Source organism: Gastrolobium bilobum, unplaced genomic scaffold (assembly GCF_033153095.1).
Source record: "Gastrolobium bilobum isolate Gb01-03AN ecotype WA unplaced genomic scaffold, APGP_CSIRO_Gbil_v1 utg26866, whole genome shotgun sequence".
NCBI classification, from domain to species: Eukaryota; Viridiplantae; Streptophyta; class Magnoliopsida; order Fabales; family Fabaceae; genus Gastrolobium; species Gastrolobium bilobum.
In genome coordinates this window covers 85804-102632 of record NW_026896787.1, presented here as the reverse complement: position 1 = coordinate 102632, position 16829 = coordinate 85804, and the positions used below count along the sequence as shown (strand labels likewise).

General features: G+C 37.6%; 1 protein-coding gene and 1 non-coding gene across 4 annotated transcripts; one reads left to right on the top strand and one right to left on the bottom strand.

The window, feature by feature from the left end:
- The first annotated feature begins 11959 nt into the window (after positions 1 to 11959).
- Positions 11960 to 12032, top strand: TRNAE-CUC (transfer RNA glutamic acid (anticodon CUC)). The gene has a single exon. It is a non-coding gene; the product is annotated as a tRNA-Glu (tRNA).
- Positions 12033 to 12133: 101 nt separating this feature from the next.
- Positions 12134 to 15393, bottom strand: LOC133301992 (SAGA-associated factor 11). 3 transcript variants are annotated; one of them, XM_061501701.1, is made up of 5 exons: positions 15258 to 15393; positions 13780 to 13850; positions 13177 to 13485; positions 12480 to 12540; positions 12134 to 12395 (listed from the first exon to the last, which is right to left on the bottom strand). In XM_061501701.1, the coding sequence occupies exons 2-5, from the start codon at positions 13819 to 13821 to the stop codon at positions 12361 to 12363; spliced, it is 447 nt and encodes a 148-aa protein (XP_061357685.1). In that variant the 5' UTR covers positions 13822 to 13850; positions 15258 to 15393; the 3' UTR covers positions 12134 to 12360. The 3 variants fall into 3 exon arrangements, with proteins under 3 accessions (XP_061357685.1, XP_061357683.1, XP_061357684.1); XM_061501699.1 differs by having other exon boundaries at positions 12138 to 12540; XM_061501700.1 differs by having other exon boundaries at positions 12138 to 12540; positions 13780 to 13846; positions 15258 to 15390.
- Between the last annotated feature and the right edge of the window lie 1436 nt (positions 15394 to 16829).

Sequence of the window (16829 nt, the reverse complement as noted above, 5' to 3'; positions counted from 1 at the left end):
ATTACAGAAGTTCAACTGCATCAATCTAGGGTCCACAAACCCCCAGTAGCCTACTATATGAACAGTACAGCTACTGTTCTTCGAAATCCCAGAGTATCCGGATATTCCCCGGGGACATATCCGGATATGCAATATCCGAATATCTCTCTGGCAATATCCAGATATCAATATCCGGATATCCAGATCCCCATATCTGGGTATTAATATTCGGATATTTCGCGACAGAATGCAGTTTCTGCATTTTGCGAAGATATCCCTTCAAGGTTCCATTTTTAACACTTATACACATTAAAGCATTCATTTTTAGGCACATTAAGGTTCATACAATTGTTGGTTACTTGTTTAACTCATTAAACATACCAAGACACCTCTTTTAATCATCAAAACACAAGAACAAAGGTTCAACACTTACTCAAGGCTTCAAACTCAGCAAAGGAAGGCTCTTGGAGCTCACAACTAGTTCCCAAGATTTTGACTTGGAAGGGTGCACGAAAATGCACAACAAGGTGGTTCCTTTCTTCACAAAGATGACCACTTGGAGCTTCAACAACCAAGAATAAAACTCCAACACTCCAGCCCACTAACTCAGCCCCAAACCTTCACCCAAAACAGCTCTCTCAACTCAGAAAAAAGCCAACAATGCAGTCCCAAAGCTTACTCTCACCCTCACCAAGTGTTTAGGATGATGAAACAACCAAGAAATGGGTCCAAGGTTGAGTTTTGGTCAAGAACTAAGGAAGAAAGCAATGGAATAGTGGCTTAGAAAAACTAGTCAGCCTCCTTCACGTAGGAAATCTGATTCTCGGGTTTTGTGCCCAATCATTAGAGTATTTATAGCCATTTAACCAATAAACACACAGTATTAACTGTAATTGCTACGCTTAGCATTTTAATCCCAAACTCAGGATTCTTAACCTACTCAATCTTACAAGAATTATCATATTTTTATAATATTTTTCGGAGCACCTTTCCGATACGCGCTTTTCATAGCCACTATCAGTTTCTGGCACCAGTTCTCATTATTTTAACTTGAAACACGTTTTACAAGTCAAATATATTATTCTAAGAATTATCATGCACTTATTATAATTTTCCGTGATACTTTTTCGGTACGCATTTATACCGACTAGCAGAACCGGTATCTGCACTTTTCTTCCGAAAAGTGACTTTCAGCATTCTTAATCACTTATCATAATTATTAAAGTCTCTTTATAATTATTAGGGTCAATTATGGAATCATTTCCTAATTTAACATAATTAATTAATTAATTTCCTTAATTAACGGTGCGGGTTCTTACAGAGGGCATCAGAGATCCCGGGCATTGACCCATCCTTTTGTTGTCACAAGTTTTCTATGTACCCTGGGTCAAATCCAGTGTCCCAAAAGAAAAGGAAATTAGGTCCCGACCGACATCAGGCCTTGAACGAGCATGTGGACGAACTGTTAGAAGCTGGTTTCATTAGAGAATACAATACACCACATGGCTCTCCAACGTTGTGATGGTGAAGAAACCCAGCAGAAAGTGGAGAATTTGCGTGGATTATACCGACCTCAATAAGGTCTGCCCAAAGGACTCGTATCCGATGCTCAATATAGATCAGCTAGTTGATAATTCATCAGGATTTCAACTACTGTCATTCATGGATGCATATTCCGGGTACAATCAAATCTCACTACACCCAGACGACCATGAGAAGACCGCATTCATCTCGGAAAAGGGAAAATTCTGCTACAACGTCATGTCATTCGGCTTCAAGAATGTCGAGGCGACTTACCAAAGGATGATGAACCGTGTCTTCCAGAACTAAATTGGAAGGAACCTGGAGGTATACATTGACGACATGATCGTCAAATCGAAGCATATAACCACACACGTAGCCGACCTCAGCGATACTTTTGAGCAATTAAAAGCTCGAAAAATCATATTGAACCTGGCCAAGTGCGCCTTCGGGGTACCAGATGGGAAGTTCTTGGGTTTCATGCTCACCAATAGGGGAATTGAAGTAAACCCTGACAAATGCAAGGTCGTCCTCGAGATGAAGCAACCCGAAAATAAAAAAGAAATACAGCAACTCACAGGTCCTCTGGCAACACTGACTAGGTTTTTACCAAAGTCAGCAGAAAAAGCATTGCCTTTCTTCAAGCTCCTAAAAAGGGAGGCAAAATTCGGATGGGGAGAAGATTTCTAAAGGGCATTTGAAGAAGTAAAAAGGTGCCTAGCCACCCCACCCGTATATTCAAAGCCAGAGCCCGGAGAGACGTTGATCTTGTATCTTTTCATAGGAGAAGAATCCATTAGCGCCGCCCTAGTAAGGGAGACCAACAAGGGACAACAACTGATATACTTTGTAGGGCAGACACTGCAAGGACCCGAACTTCGATATCAGAAGCTCAAAAAGGTGGCATTCGCTTTGCTCACCACGGCAAGAAGGCTCCGACCTTACTTGCAAGGGCATCGAGTGGTCGTGAGAACCAACCAGCCCATCAGACAAGTGTTACATAAGTCATATCTAGCTGGGAGGATGATCAACTAGGCCGTCGAGCTCTTGGAGTTTAACATATCGTATGAACCCCGGCAGGCAATCAAGTCCCAAGAATTGGCCGACTTTGTCCTGGAACTTACCTCGTCCAAGGGAAAAGAAAAAGAGAATGAAGACCTCTGGACAATATACGTCGACGGGTCCTCAAACTCTAAAGGGAGCGGAGCCGGGGTGATAATCGAAAGCTCAGAGGGAATATCTATCGAACACTCGCTCCATCTCGCATTTCCGACCTCAAATAACCAAGCCGAATATAAGGCTTTCATTGCAAGAATTGTGCAAGCAAAGGAGCACAGAGCAAGAAGGATAAAAATCCTCAGTGACTCGCAGCTGATAACTTCGCAAGTCGAAGGAAAGTATCAAGCTAAGGGGCCACTCATGATGAAATATCTCCAACAAGTTAAAGAACTGCTGGTCGAGTTTGAAGAGGCGATGGTCCAGTACATACCCCGAAATGAGAATAGCAGAGCAGACATTTTGTCAAAGCTCGCTAGCTCGAAGGGAGCGGGGAATCATCAAACGGTGATACAACAAAGCATCCCAGAGCCGACTTGCGTCATCGTTAAAACTGAGAATGGCGACTGGAGAAGGCCAATAATGGCTTACTTGGAAAAAGGAATTCTGCCCGACGAGGCTCAAGAAGCCAGAAAGCTCGTAAGGAACTTGGCTTGTTTCACTATCGTGGAAGGGCAGCTCTACAAAAAAAGTTTCTAGACACCTATGCTCAAATGATTAAGTTAGAGCGAAGCAGATTATGCCCTGACCGAGATCCATGAGGGCATCAACGGGCATCACATGGGAGGAAAAGCTTTAGCCAGGAAGGCACTTAGGGTAGGATATTACTGGCATACTGTATGGAAGCGGATGCGAAAGAGCATGTGAGAAGATGTGAGCAATGTCAGAAGCACGCATTCATCATTCGTGCACGTCCCGAAGAGCTGCAAACCATCACGACACCCTGGCCATTCTACAAATGGGGGATGGACCTGTTAGGACCCTTCTCCGCAGCCGAAGGGCAGCTCAAATGGTTGATAGTAGCGGTTGACTACTTCACCAAATGGATTGAGGCTGAACCCCTCACCACCATAACCTCGGCCAGGATTCAGAGATTCTTTGAAAGAAACCTGATCAGCCAATTTGGAATTCCAGCCGAGATCATTACGGACAAAGGAACGCAATTCGCTGATAAAAAGTTCCAAGAGTTAATGGCTGACTTCAAGATCACACACCGGTTCGCATCAATGGAGCACCCTAAGACAAACGGATAAGCGAGTCAGCTGATAAGGTGATCATCAATGGCTCAAGAAAAGGCTATTCGATTCTAAGGGAAATTGGGTGCAATAGCTACATCTCGTCTTATGGGGATACAGAACAAGTGCCCAATCGGCCACAGAGGAAACTCCTTTCAGGCTGACATACGAGGGTAAGGCTATGATTCCAGTAGAGATCGGAGAACCGTCCTGGAAGAGGGCGCTAAGATTGCAAGGGACTGAGGAGCAGAACAATGAAGCATTGGTTGTAGAACTCGACCTATTAGATGAAAGTAGGGAGAATGTCAGATATAGAAACATGATGGCAAAACGTCTGGTGACGACCAGATTCAATAAAAAGGTCAGACCTCGGTCATTCCAGAACGGCGACTTGGTATTGAGGAGAGCAGGCATCGACAACAAAAATGCCAAAGATGGGAAGCTAGCCGCAAATTGGGAAAGCCCCTACAGAGTTAAGGAAAACTTGGGAAGAGGAGCCTATACTTTGGAAACCATCTCCAAGAAGCCAGTGAAGGGAACTTGGAACACGGACAAGCTAAAGGCCTACTATAGCTAGGCCTGAAGTCTGACTTCCGAGAATTTGTGAATAAATTTTAAATTCTTGCAAATAAGACGAGCTGTTAAGCTCAGTCAGTAGATAGATTTATTTCTACGCAAATAAGGCGAGCTCCTAAGCTCAGTCAGTAGGTAGATTTATTTCGAAGCAAATAAAACGAGCTTTTAAACTCGGCCTTGTAAATAGATTCCATTTAAATTGCAAATAAAATGAGTATTGACCTCAATCTTATTAATGCATATCGATTTCTATTCAAGCAATAAAAGCCTCCGAGCTTAACGATCTAATAAAGGAATAAAAATTTTGTTGACGAACAAAAATTATCCTAGATCGATCAAAACAACCTCTCCAAATTATAAGCCGAAATATAACAGAACGAGATCGAAATTGAACCTCAAATATGCAAATGAAAAGAGAAGTAAATCAAAGCAATGATCTCAGAAAATCAAAAGGCAAATCCAATTGCAAGTTTTAAAGCCGACCTAAAATGGCAAAAGTGTTCAAACGAAATCAAAAAGGGGATCAAAAGCCCCATAATAAAGAGACATATTACAAAGGTCAGCATTCCGACCCCTTCATTCTTCAGCACATGGAGAAACGGCCTCATGAACCTCGGCTTCGGTCTCCTGCTCATCGGGAGAGTCAGAGCCCGGAGTTCCAGGAACGATAGCGCCATCCTTCACATCATACGAAACGTCCATCCCATCAGTAATGAGGCCAGGGTTCAGAACCTGGGCTTGAGAAATAGCATTGGCAAAAGCTTCAGTGGCAACATTCACGACCACGGCTTTAGCCTCTTCAAAGTCGGCCTGTAACTTTTTGATCTGAGCATCCTTGTCGCTCAAAGACTTAGAGATGGCCTCCTTCTCTATCCTCAAACCTTTTGTTCTGGCATTGGCCGACTCCGAAGTCTTCTTCGCCTCGGACAGCTCTAAAGATAGATCTTGAACCTTCACCTCAAGCTCGGACTTAGCCTTACCGAGCTCGCCATGCTTCCCCAAAAGCTCCTCCATCTTAATAGTGAGAGACGAGTTGGAAGCAGCGGATAGATCGAGCCTCTGATGGAGATCCTGAAAGGATTGGAGCAAAATTGTTGTTTTCAAAGAATTCTCCTCCAACCGAGCTATCAGGGCAGTCAGGTCGGAAGTCAAGGTCGAACTGCCCATGAGCTACTGAGGGGGCTTCATAACGGCTCTAAGTTGGTCCGAAACTCTGACCTTCCACAACTCCCCAAGTTCCAAGGCAATCATGTCCCCTTATGAAACGACGAGAGGAGGAGGGAGTGGAGATGATGAGGGAGGAGCAGGAACATTGGCTAAGATCACCTCATCACCCACCGAACTGCTGCCAAATACGACATCAAGCCGCCGTTTCTTTAACAGCTCAGCCTCGAAAGATGGGACTTCCTTGAACTTCCCCTTAGAATTCTTCTTGGGCTTGGGCAGAAATTTCTTGTACTCAGAGCTCATCATACTAACTGCAAAAGAGGATCAAAGATCAGAATGCAAATTATAAGATATGTCAAAAACAGATCGTGAAAATAAACCACATACCGAGCTCGCAAAGGAGATCTTCTCCAAACTTATCTACAATCCGACTTAAATCAATAATGCCATATTCATCGGCATAATCGATCAGGTCGGAAGCCGCCAACCTTTCCGAATCGAAAAGAGCTACTCCTGGGGTATCATAATCTTTAGGACGCCTTCGATAGTGTTTTTGCGTCCAATACTGCTCAAAGCGACACGATAAATCCCCATTGTCCAGACGTTCTTCGGCGAACCAGGGAAAAGAGTCAGAACGAGATGCCACTTTCAAGTAGGCATCTTTAAAGTCTTTGAAGGATTAGGAGTAAGAAATAAAAATACCCCTACCCGGAGTACCTCGGAGGGTTACCCACCATTTCCTTTCTTTAGCCTCGGCACCAGTCCGGGCAGTATACACATCAAACAGAAAAAAGAAAAGAGTAATAGTGCAAGGCAGGAAAAGATATGCACACACTTGCTCAAAACCTTGGATGAAAGCCCATGAATTGGGATGAAGTTGCGAGGGAGCAATCCTAAAAATTCGGCAGATCACGACAGCTTGAAACTCGGTGAAGGGAAATCGAATTCCTATCTTAGTAACAAGATCTCGGTTAAAGTAGAAGAAAAGAGGCTCGTCCTCACTAGGACCTATGCATATCGGGTTGTCACCTGCTGGCAGAATATTAACTCCACTAGGGTTTCCAACGGGAAGTTGGGCAACCTCGGCAGGAGACATCGTAGATCGCCGGTTGAGAACGTCAAGAAGAACCCAATTCTGAGCATCAGACTCTTCCATCACTACAGTCCTGGAACACGAAGGAGGAGAGTTAGTAGAAAAATCATCCAAATCCGACCTTGGACTTCTGAGATCGGATGGCAACGAGTATGGACTCCAAGAAAAAGGAATTGAACTGTCAGAACTATTGATAAGATCAATAAATGGCATCTGACTTGAAGTCGGATCGTCGAAAGAAGAAAAAGCTAGCTCGGATGAAGAAGAGCCAGAAGAACTGTCGCTCAACCCTAGAGGAGGGATCCGATCTAGTACGGATCTTGGGCTTGGGGCAACCTGAGATGAAGGTAAAATATATGATAAAGGAACTGGATCAAGAGAGGAGCTCGACCCAGGAGAAATAACAGGGTTCGACCCCGAAGGGAGTTCGCCCTTACCAAAATTAAGGAGCATTTGGCCACTCTCCCTCCCTCTTCGACCTCTCCCTCTTTAGCCACGTCCACCTCCAGAACTTCGGCCACCTCCTCGATGGCCTCGGAGAAGCTGTTGGAGTTTTTCCTCCTCAGTATACTCCTTGCCATAGAACCAATACTGAACTGCCCAAGGCAGTTGTTTCACTATCTCCTCATCTCTATCACCACTTCGGCCAGAAGCCGGATTAGACGGTGAACCAGAAATACTCATCAAAGTTCCCAGAAACGAGTGACGGTTACGAGAATCAAAGAAAGCTCAGGAAAGAAATGTGAACTCGTATTCCTCCCCAATAAAAAGGAAAACGCAACACTTTGAAACCTTAAGATTACCTATTTGAACAAACAACAAAAGAAAAGAGGGAAGGAAGAAATACCTGAGTAAGAAAAGAGCGGAGCAACTATGAAACGACTAAAGCAGACACGAACTCAACAAAGACCTTCACAAACAACAATGAAAAGAGAAAACACTCGGAGAAGATAATGCCAGGAGGAGGATCCAGAGAAAAACGAAAATCCTGTATCATTTTGAAAATAGGTATTTAAAGGAAGAAAAATCCTAGGCGCGAAGATGAAGAGGCCGCAAACGGTGGGGGTAAACAAGGGCTAAATGGTAAAATCAATTCTGCACGTATTTAATAAACGTAATCATGACCTGCAAAAGCTCAGAACGACGCTCGTTCCACGACGCACGAACCACCAATGAGGGGACAACACGTGGGAGTTCGTAACCATCATTGCAGGCAAGAAGCGAAAGGTCAAGTCAATACGATAAGACCACATCCGAGCTCGACCATGATGTCGAAGATCGAATCCGAGTTCAAGCAAGATGTCGCAGATCAAATCCGAGCTCGACCATTATATCGCAGTCGAGATACAAATCATGGCCAAAGACGAAAGAATCAATAACTCGGCGAAGAATTCACGCTTCGCTGACATATCGAATGTCAAACACATGGTCCAATCTCCGACGCAGCCTATCCGCAACACCAATTACGTGAACTCAACAATGTCAAAGCCGACATAACATCTCAGTACCCCGGCCTTCCGAGCTTCATAATACTAGGCTGGGGGCAACTCTTATGGATATATATCATATCCTAACTACCTACTCAAGTGATCATCAAAGGATAGATTCTCTATTATCCTAACAATATCAAACAACAAAGATACTCAGGATGGAATCCTTATCTCAACAGCAAGGAGGTTAAATCCTACTGCAACTGGGAGATCTTGACAAACCCTAGAGGTAACCCTTATAAATAAAAGGCTAAAGACCCCAAGTACACACTTTTTAACCTATTTACAATTACTGTCAACACTGTGCACACACCCACATCTTGGCTATAAGCCTATTGTTTGTGCGCAGTGATTGGAATATTGACTCTAAGCCGAACATGTATCTACTTCTACGGTATCTCTGAGCGCATACCATACGGTATAGCAATACGGTCTTTCCAAGACCGAACATATATATATATATATATATATATATATATATATATATATATATATATATTTTTATTTTTGGTATAGTTTATGTCATATTTTGAAATCTATAAAATGTGGGAATTGAATATTAAGGTTCGTCCACTCATTAAGAATTGCTTGAAATTTTTATTAATATAAAATATATGCATAGATGTTGAGAGTTTTCGATCAAATAGTTAATTTTACACAATTTATTTCCTCGCATTTAGTATAAAAATGTCATTTAAGAACACAAAGTAAGACTAAAAGTTTTATAAGTGGCATTAGATTATCATATATTAATCCATCTGTGTTACCTAAAGTAAGAAACTATCCTCACAAAATGGATGGTGTGAAGAGCAGGGACGAGTGAGATGAGAATCTTGGGCTAAGCTTTTCGTCTCTGTCGTATACAATTTTCTAACCATAAGCCTTATATCCAGCCCCTCTTGAGTGTAATGTATCTCCATCATTAATCATTAATGTAGAACATTTTATAATGGTGATCTTTTGTGGCAACACGTCATTTTTCCATCCATGGAAATAGCAACCAATCCATAGAAGTGTGTCATCTTCACAAAAAGGAAATTCTCCCAAAATTCCAAACAAAGTGGTCACGTATAAATTTATAATGCATGTTGCACTCATAGAAAAGAAAAGAAAAAGTTTGTGCAAATGATTTTTAGAAGAAAAATAGAAAATTACTGTGCATAATGATTAGATTATTCTTAAATACACAATTGATTAATTATTCGTAAAGCATATGTAAATTTGTTTATGAATTTAATAATATAAAAATATGTAAACATATACTCCGAACTATTATAAATAAAGCACTGACGTAATTTCATTAAAAATAACACAAAGTTGTGTCATTCAAAATGAAAAATATTCCTCTCTCATATATATATATATATATATATAGGCTTTAAAAATAACACCGTTTTGGGATAAAAAATTATAATGAAAAAGACTATTATAACCCTGAAATAAATTATAATTATAAAAATATCTTGATTTCCACTTCAAAACGATGTCGTTTTGGGTTCAATGTAGATAAATTATCTACATTGACGGCAAAAAAATGAACCCATATATATAATCTGACAAAAACAAATTTGTCCTTTTTCTTTCTTTTTCAATTCCTGTAAACTAAAAAAAAGCACCTTTCCCCCCAAAATTTAGGATTTTGGGGCATAAGAACCCACCTTTTCCATTTGACCTGGATAAAAGTAGTTTTTAGGGAAATTTAAAAGCATTGACACTCCAAAATCAGATGATGAAAAATCAATGGCTAATTTTTTTTTTTTAGTTATAGGTAAAATAATTTAATTTCATTCATCGATTTAAGTTCTGTAAAAATGATTTAAGTTATGTTGTAAGAAGGTTTTTTTTGTGTAATGTCACTTTAATAAAAAGGATGACCCGCCTTTTTTTTCTTTTTGAGTGGGACCCACATCTTTTTTATTAGATTGACATAACACAAAAAAAATTCTATAAGATCCTTTATATATTGTACAAATAACATTTCTCTTAATTGTAAAGCTTTTATTCTAATACGATGGAGAAAATGGAAAGCAGAGTTGAAAGAAGAATTCATACTCAGAAGAATCAAAAAATGTATTGAGAGAATTTTGAATGAAAATCCATACCTCTCGAATAGGTATAGTGTCTATATATATATACAGCAACTAATGTAAAGACTCAGAAACTAACCCCTTAACAGAATTGATCAACACGTAACTGACTTACTAATACCTCTAACTAACTAAGAGACACGTAGCCACAGATTTTGACACGTCATAAATGGATAGAGTCTCATCATATTCCCCTGTGTAAATCAGAAGGAAATGAATCTTCTCATGTGTAATTTAACATGATCATGTTATATGGGAAGATCTTAACCATTAATAATTAAATCAACAGTGATGATTGTGTAACTTCCTATCCTTTTTTTTCTCTCTCCTCATTTATCACCATTAACCCACCCATGTATGGTTATGATTGCTCCACATAATATTATCATGTTATTTAGCACATGAGAGGATCTACTCCCAAACTAGAAAGCCTGGGTGGGGGACTATTATGTAAATGTTGGGGTTGGTCAATTGTTTGCGTTGGATAATAGGTTGATACGGATTAGGTTTGGGCAGCACTCACTGGGCCTAGATATTTCCCACGGACCTACTAGGCCTGGCTTCATATTTTGGAAATGTTACTAGCCGAAAACATGTCGTACTTTTAATGACCCGAGAAAACTTTATGGTCCATGTTAGTTTGCCGAAGAAAAATATGGGGCGTGTTTACATTTTTATGTCAAAATAATAAGTAATAGCATAAAGTTCAAAGTAAAGTCCTTGATACTTGATTTCAATTTCTACCCATTAATTATCCAATTAATCCGATTGGAACTTTGTTAAATTAATATAGAGGTCAACTATCTTAAGATTATTTTCTTTATTCACAATATCAAACCAATATCTCTGATTAAGGAAGAAGCAAACTCCTTATTAATTGTTACGTGATTTGAGTCTCTTTCCAAACCAGTTCTTGTTTGAATGGTGGGGGCTTCACCTAAATCCCAGCCAAGTAATAAGGTTTTTCCTAGGCCCAATAAAACTTTATATAAAAAAATAAAGTTATTGACAAAAGAATAACTTATAAATGGACCTCGTTTTAAATATTTGTTTATTGGTTTTGTTTATTTTTAAAAATAAAATGACATTGTTTTGGTCCATTTAACTGTTTTTTTTTTTGTAGGATAAAACTTGAGTATTATTTTTTATGATAGTCTTTCGTTATACCTAAATGCCTTGAATCCGATGCTATGGATAGATAATTTCATAAAACTAAATCATTCAAAGATATAATTTAAAATGTCAAAAGCAAAGCATTTAAATTAAGGTAGTATTTTTTGAGTAAACATACGCAACAAAAAAATACTTAGAATTGACACAATTCAACTAAGTTTAAAGGTAGATGTCGGGAGAAATAAAATGATTAGAAACACTTACCCATCGAAAATTCATAAAAAAGGTTGTTGTTTACTATACTTTTTAAATATTTTTAAGCACCAATTAAATGTATAATTTAGTCTAAGGTATATTTTGAGAGAAAATTCTTACATATTATTAAAACAATAATATAGCGAAAGCTAATGAAAATTAGTTCAACTAGCAAAATTAATTTTGTTTACTTGGGTACATGGCAAAATTAAATTAAATAGCAAAAAATAACATTTACAATCAAATAGTATTGAAAAAAAAGTTTTGAATTTGACTGGTGACACGACACCTAGACCGTGGAAAGTCAGGGACATTCTCCACCCCATTTATCAGGTTTGGTAATTGTGGTTTAGATATTGAATAAATATTTCTGTCACTAATACTAAATCCGTTGTAGTCTAGTTGGTCAGGATATTCGGCTCTCACCCGAAAGACCCGGGTTCAAGTCCCGGCAACGGAATCTTTTTTAAAAATTGTGATCCATCTAAACGCACCGAACGTATTCTATTGAAGGACCTCAATCTCGTCCTTGAGTGATACTTGCACAACATGCATGTTTGCAATTAGTAATGTATTAAAAGAATTTTTTTTACAAAGAAACTGTATACAAGGCAATATTATTTTATATAGGTAGACAAACATCATGGCATGTGTACAAGGCAATGGTAATTGTTAGGTCCAAAAAATGCTAGAAATATTATTTTCAACCACACGATGACACTATCTCTCAGCAAAACCAAGTTCATCCTGATATAAATCTTCCATAGTAGCCATTGCACATCACTAGTTCATGGCTCGAATGTCCCGTTTGAGTGCTCCTCACCTGCAAAAGTGGAGTTTCCATTTGACAACCGGTTCATGCTATTGCTAGAGTAACTTGAATATGGGGAATATGTAGAAACAGAACTGCCTCTCGAATGCCGGCTCTGTGCTGCTGTGCTGCTTCTTGTAGAACGAGCCTTCCTACCCTGAGGTGAAGTATAGAAGCATTTCCATAACAAGACAAAGTGAGATAAATAAAGAACCACAAAACTCAAATGCATGCATGACAAAAAAAAGGGCAAACCCCGTGCACAAGACTCCTCCATTTACGAGGGTATGGATGTGGGTTGATTGTATGCAATTTTACACTAGTATTTTTGCAAAGAGACTATTTTTCAAACTCGAACCCATGACTTTCTGGTCACAAGGAGCAACCTTATCACTGCTTTAAGGCTCGCTCTCAAATGCATTCATGACAATTGAGAGGAAATGTTTTCACTGAATTCTCAATCATCAAATGAAATAAAATCAATAAATAGAGATATTATGAACTTATGATACACAACTAATGCTATGGGCATAAAAAAAACAATAATGAGTAACTACTTTATTACAGGGCGAGCCTTGGAGCAGTAACAAGGTTACTCCTTATGAAAGAAAGATCACGGGTTTGTTCGAAAAATAGTCTCTTTACAAGAATGCAAAAGTAAGGCTATATATAATCGACCCTTACCCCTACTCTTGCAAGTCGGGAAGCTTTGTGCACTGGGGTTTACCCTTTTAGTAAATAATTTATTAAGAAATGGATCATCATATAAAATTCTAAAAGATAAAATAATAACCTTGCCCATGCACTTCTCCAAATGAGGAGCAAACCTCCCAGCCATGATAGATCGACCGCAATTCATGCAATCAAAAAATTCATTTGCTACAGGAGGATGTGTTTGTCCGAATATATCAACCACGTACTTGGCATTTGCTTCATTACTATTACTAGGATCAGCCACCCTAACCCTGGCTTGTGCTGACAACTTCAATTCTTCATCTTCTTCCAAATTAGAATCAAGCCCAAGCTTTGCTACTCTGTGACACTCTGATGCCACATCAACTATAATGGAATCAAGGAGATCCCGGAAAAAATTAGATGCAAGCTGCAATGTTCACAAAGTCATAAATATATTAACATATTGAGAAAAGATAAAATGAAGTTCAATTAATATTTCTTCCTAGAGGGAATCCTAAATTAAAACCACCAGCACAATCCCAAAACTTAGCTCAGAATTGAGTCAACGGAGAACGTAAATTGAAAACTGAAATGCACCCAAACATGATTTGAAACAAAAGTTGGTTGGACTGCGAAATGTGTTAGGAATTTGCATCTAAATTTATTATTTAATTATTGCTGCATACATAAAAACATGTCTACTCAGAATTGAAGAGCACACCTGAGAATGTGTTGACAAGTCTTCCTCATTAGGAACCGACATGAGTCTTGACCAAGGCTTTTGGATCCTAACTGACACCCATTACAGGTGAAAGTCAGTAACTACTATAAAAGCTTTACACAAGTATAAATAAGACAAAAACAAAGGAAAACCAAACATAGTAACAAAAGAAAACAGAATATTGATATCTGCAGGGAAAATAATATTTTATCTGCATGACCTGCACCTAAAGTGAAGAGTTAATTTGATTTTGAACTTTCATAATATACCAAGACTCATTAAAAAATCTCAAAAGATACTAAGACATTGTATATGCTTAAGAAAGCAAGGTATCACCATATTCAACACAGAGATATAAATTTCATCATGTAATGTTCAACTAGGCTCTAAGAAAATAAGAATCGATAGAATGAAGAGAACACAATTGCTTAAAAAAACAAAAATGGAGATATGACTTCAGGAATAATATTAAATTGTACTGATCTATATATAATAAATGAGGGGGGGAAGAATAAGAATCAACATACAGGACTTAATTAATTTGAGTCAAGGGGTTCACCATTAGTACCTAATTTTGCAGTAAGAAGATTGTCTTAAAATTTAATCATAATTGTTTTCAAAGTGTGTATATATACTAAAGATGGAGGAGCAACATTTATCTCAAGATTGACAAGAAAATATGGGATCCTAACCCAACTTAAACCTGAATCAAGATTCCTCTATGCGTATATAGGAGGTTAAAATCAAGATGTTTCATTGGTGTTTCTTTCTCAGTATATAGGAGGATAAAATCCACATAATTTGAAATCCTTCTAATCTCAAGTTCAACATAATAAAGCTAAGAAAATAATGAACAATTTAATCATTATGGACCTCAACATCAACAATCACAAATGGAGCAATATATTGAAATCCATCTGATCCACACTGTTTCAGGCCACTAGCAAAGTACAAATAGATACTCCATTCCTTTCTCTTATTCAGTTTCTTGATGCCAAACAGGAAAATGGGAGGGGATCTGTGTCAATATCTTAACTTGACAGATTTTTCTTTCACTGGCAATACATGAAAGAATATATCCTCAACATTTTGCAATCTCTTTGATCTTCAATTCAATATTAAAAGAGCAGAAATTGACCCAATTAATCAAGAAAGAGTTCCAAAATTACATTAATCATTAACCAAACTGATGCAAAACTGATCACTGGAAAAAAAAAAAAAAAACCCAATTACTCTTATACCTAAGATAAAGTGGCACCAATCACCAAAGAGTTCAAAAAATTCAGAGTGTAATCAAACATTCAAGAAATTACCCAGAAACCCATCACGTGTAAACAGTTAAGGGAACTGAAAAAAAAAAAACAAAAAACAAAAAATCATGTAAAAAAAAACCATAGAAATGGCTAAGGAAGGATCATAACTTGAACAGAGAGACAAGAAAAATCAGTGTCTAGTTACAAATGAAGTAAAGTTCGAACCTTTAATGAAAGTCGGAGAGAGAAATCACAAGGAATCGTTGAAAGGAGGAAGCAGCTAACTATGATTGTGTGTGATTCACAGGTGAGAAGTGCGAACCCCTCAAGTGGGGGCAATTTCTAAATAGCCAAAATCTTTGGGTTCAAAAAGAAATATTGTTATATTCTTCCTTTCATTTACCTTTTTATTGAAAACTAACTTGTATATCCGCGTAATTTATTGATTATATGTTTGTAATTAATTGGTTATATTAGCTGTGTAAGATATTAAAAAATAATTTAATTTTATAATTTATTATTTAAATTATAATTTTTAACCATTTAAAGAATAATATGTAACACATAACAAATAGTACTAGTATAAATTAAAAAAAAAAAATATGACAGAATTGTGAAAAAACATTTATTTACGAATACATAACTGTTTTGAAACTGTTTATGGATTTATTGCACTCATTCACGCTCAAATTAGGCGTGACTATTCACGTCCAAATTAGGCGTGACTCCTAAGGTATTCACGCCTAATTTAGGCTTGAATCATCTGATGTTGACACATGGTAAAAAAAGTGAACTTACAAACTGTAAAACTTTGGAAAGCCATAACTATTGACTCCGGTATCCGAATGAGGTAATTCTTTTTTTGATAGAAAGATTTAATTTGTTATTTAAACTCAAAAATCAATATGAAAAATATGTATTAATAAAGAAAATAATTAAATAAATATTCTAAACACTTGGTAGAATATTATATAAATTTGTATATATTTTAATAATTAAATAAATAACCTTGTACACTATTTTTTTCAAACACTTTGTAGAGGCAAAAAAAATTAAAATATTGCTTTTTTAATAAATAATTACGAATAAGTTGTCGTTTTGAACATAATTACGAATATATTGCACTCATTCACGCCCAATAATGGTACTATAACATTAAATTCAAAATTCAAATAACCTCCAATAAGTTGATTGCATTTTGTATTTAATAGGAGTTGATTGCGTTTTGTATTTAATAGGAGCTAATTGCGTTGTAATTTTATGAGGTTGTTACAGATTGTCGCCAATTCAAATAAATTTGCTGGAGGTTATTTGAATTTTGAATTTAATGTTATAGGAGTTGATTGCGTTTTGTACTTAGTAGGAGCTGATTGCGTTTTGTATTTAATAGGAAATTTGGTGCCATCTTTCTAGTATCATTGTTGCAAATTTGAATTGTGTTTGTGAGAGATAAAATATATCAAATGATATGTCATTGCGTAGATCTCAAAAATTTATGTGGAATCAAAAAAGAATTACTTCAATCGGATACCCGAGTCAAAAATTATGGCCTTATAAAGTTTTACGGTTAAATTATTAATTTTTTGTGCCACGTGTCAACACCAGACGAGTCACGCCTAATTTAGGCGTGAATGCCTTGAAGTCACGCCTAAAGTATTCATGCCTAATTTGGACGTGAATGAGTGCAATAGATCCGTAGATAATTTCGAAACAGCTATGTATTCGTAATTATTTATTAAAATAGTAATATTTTAATATATTTTTTGCCTAGGAATGTGGCTTCCAAAATAAAAAGGG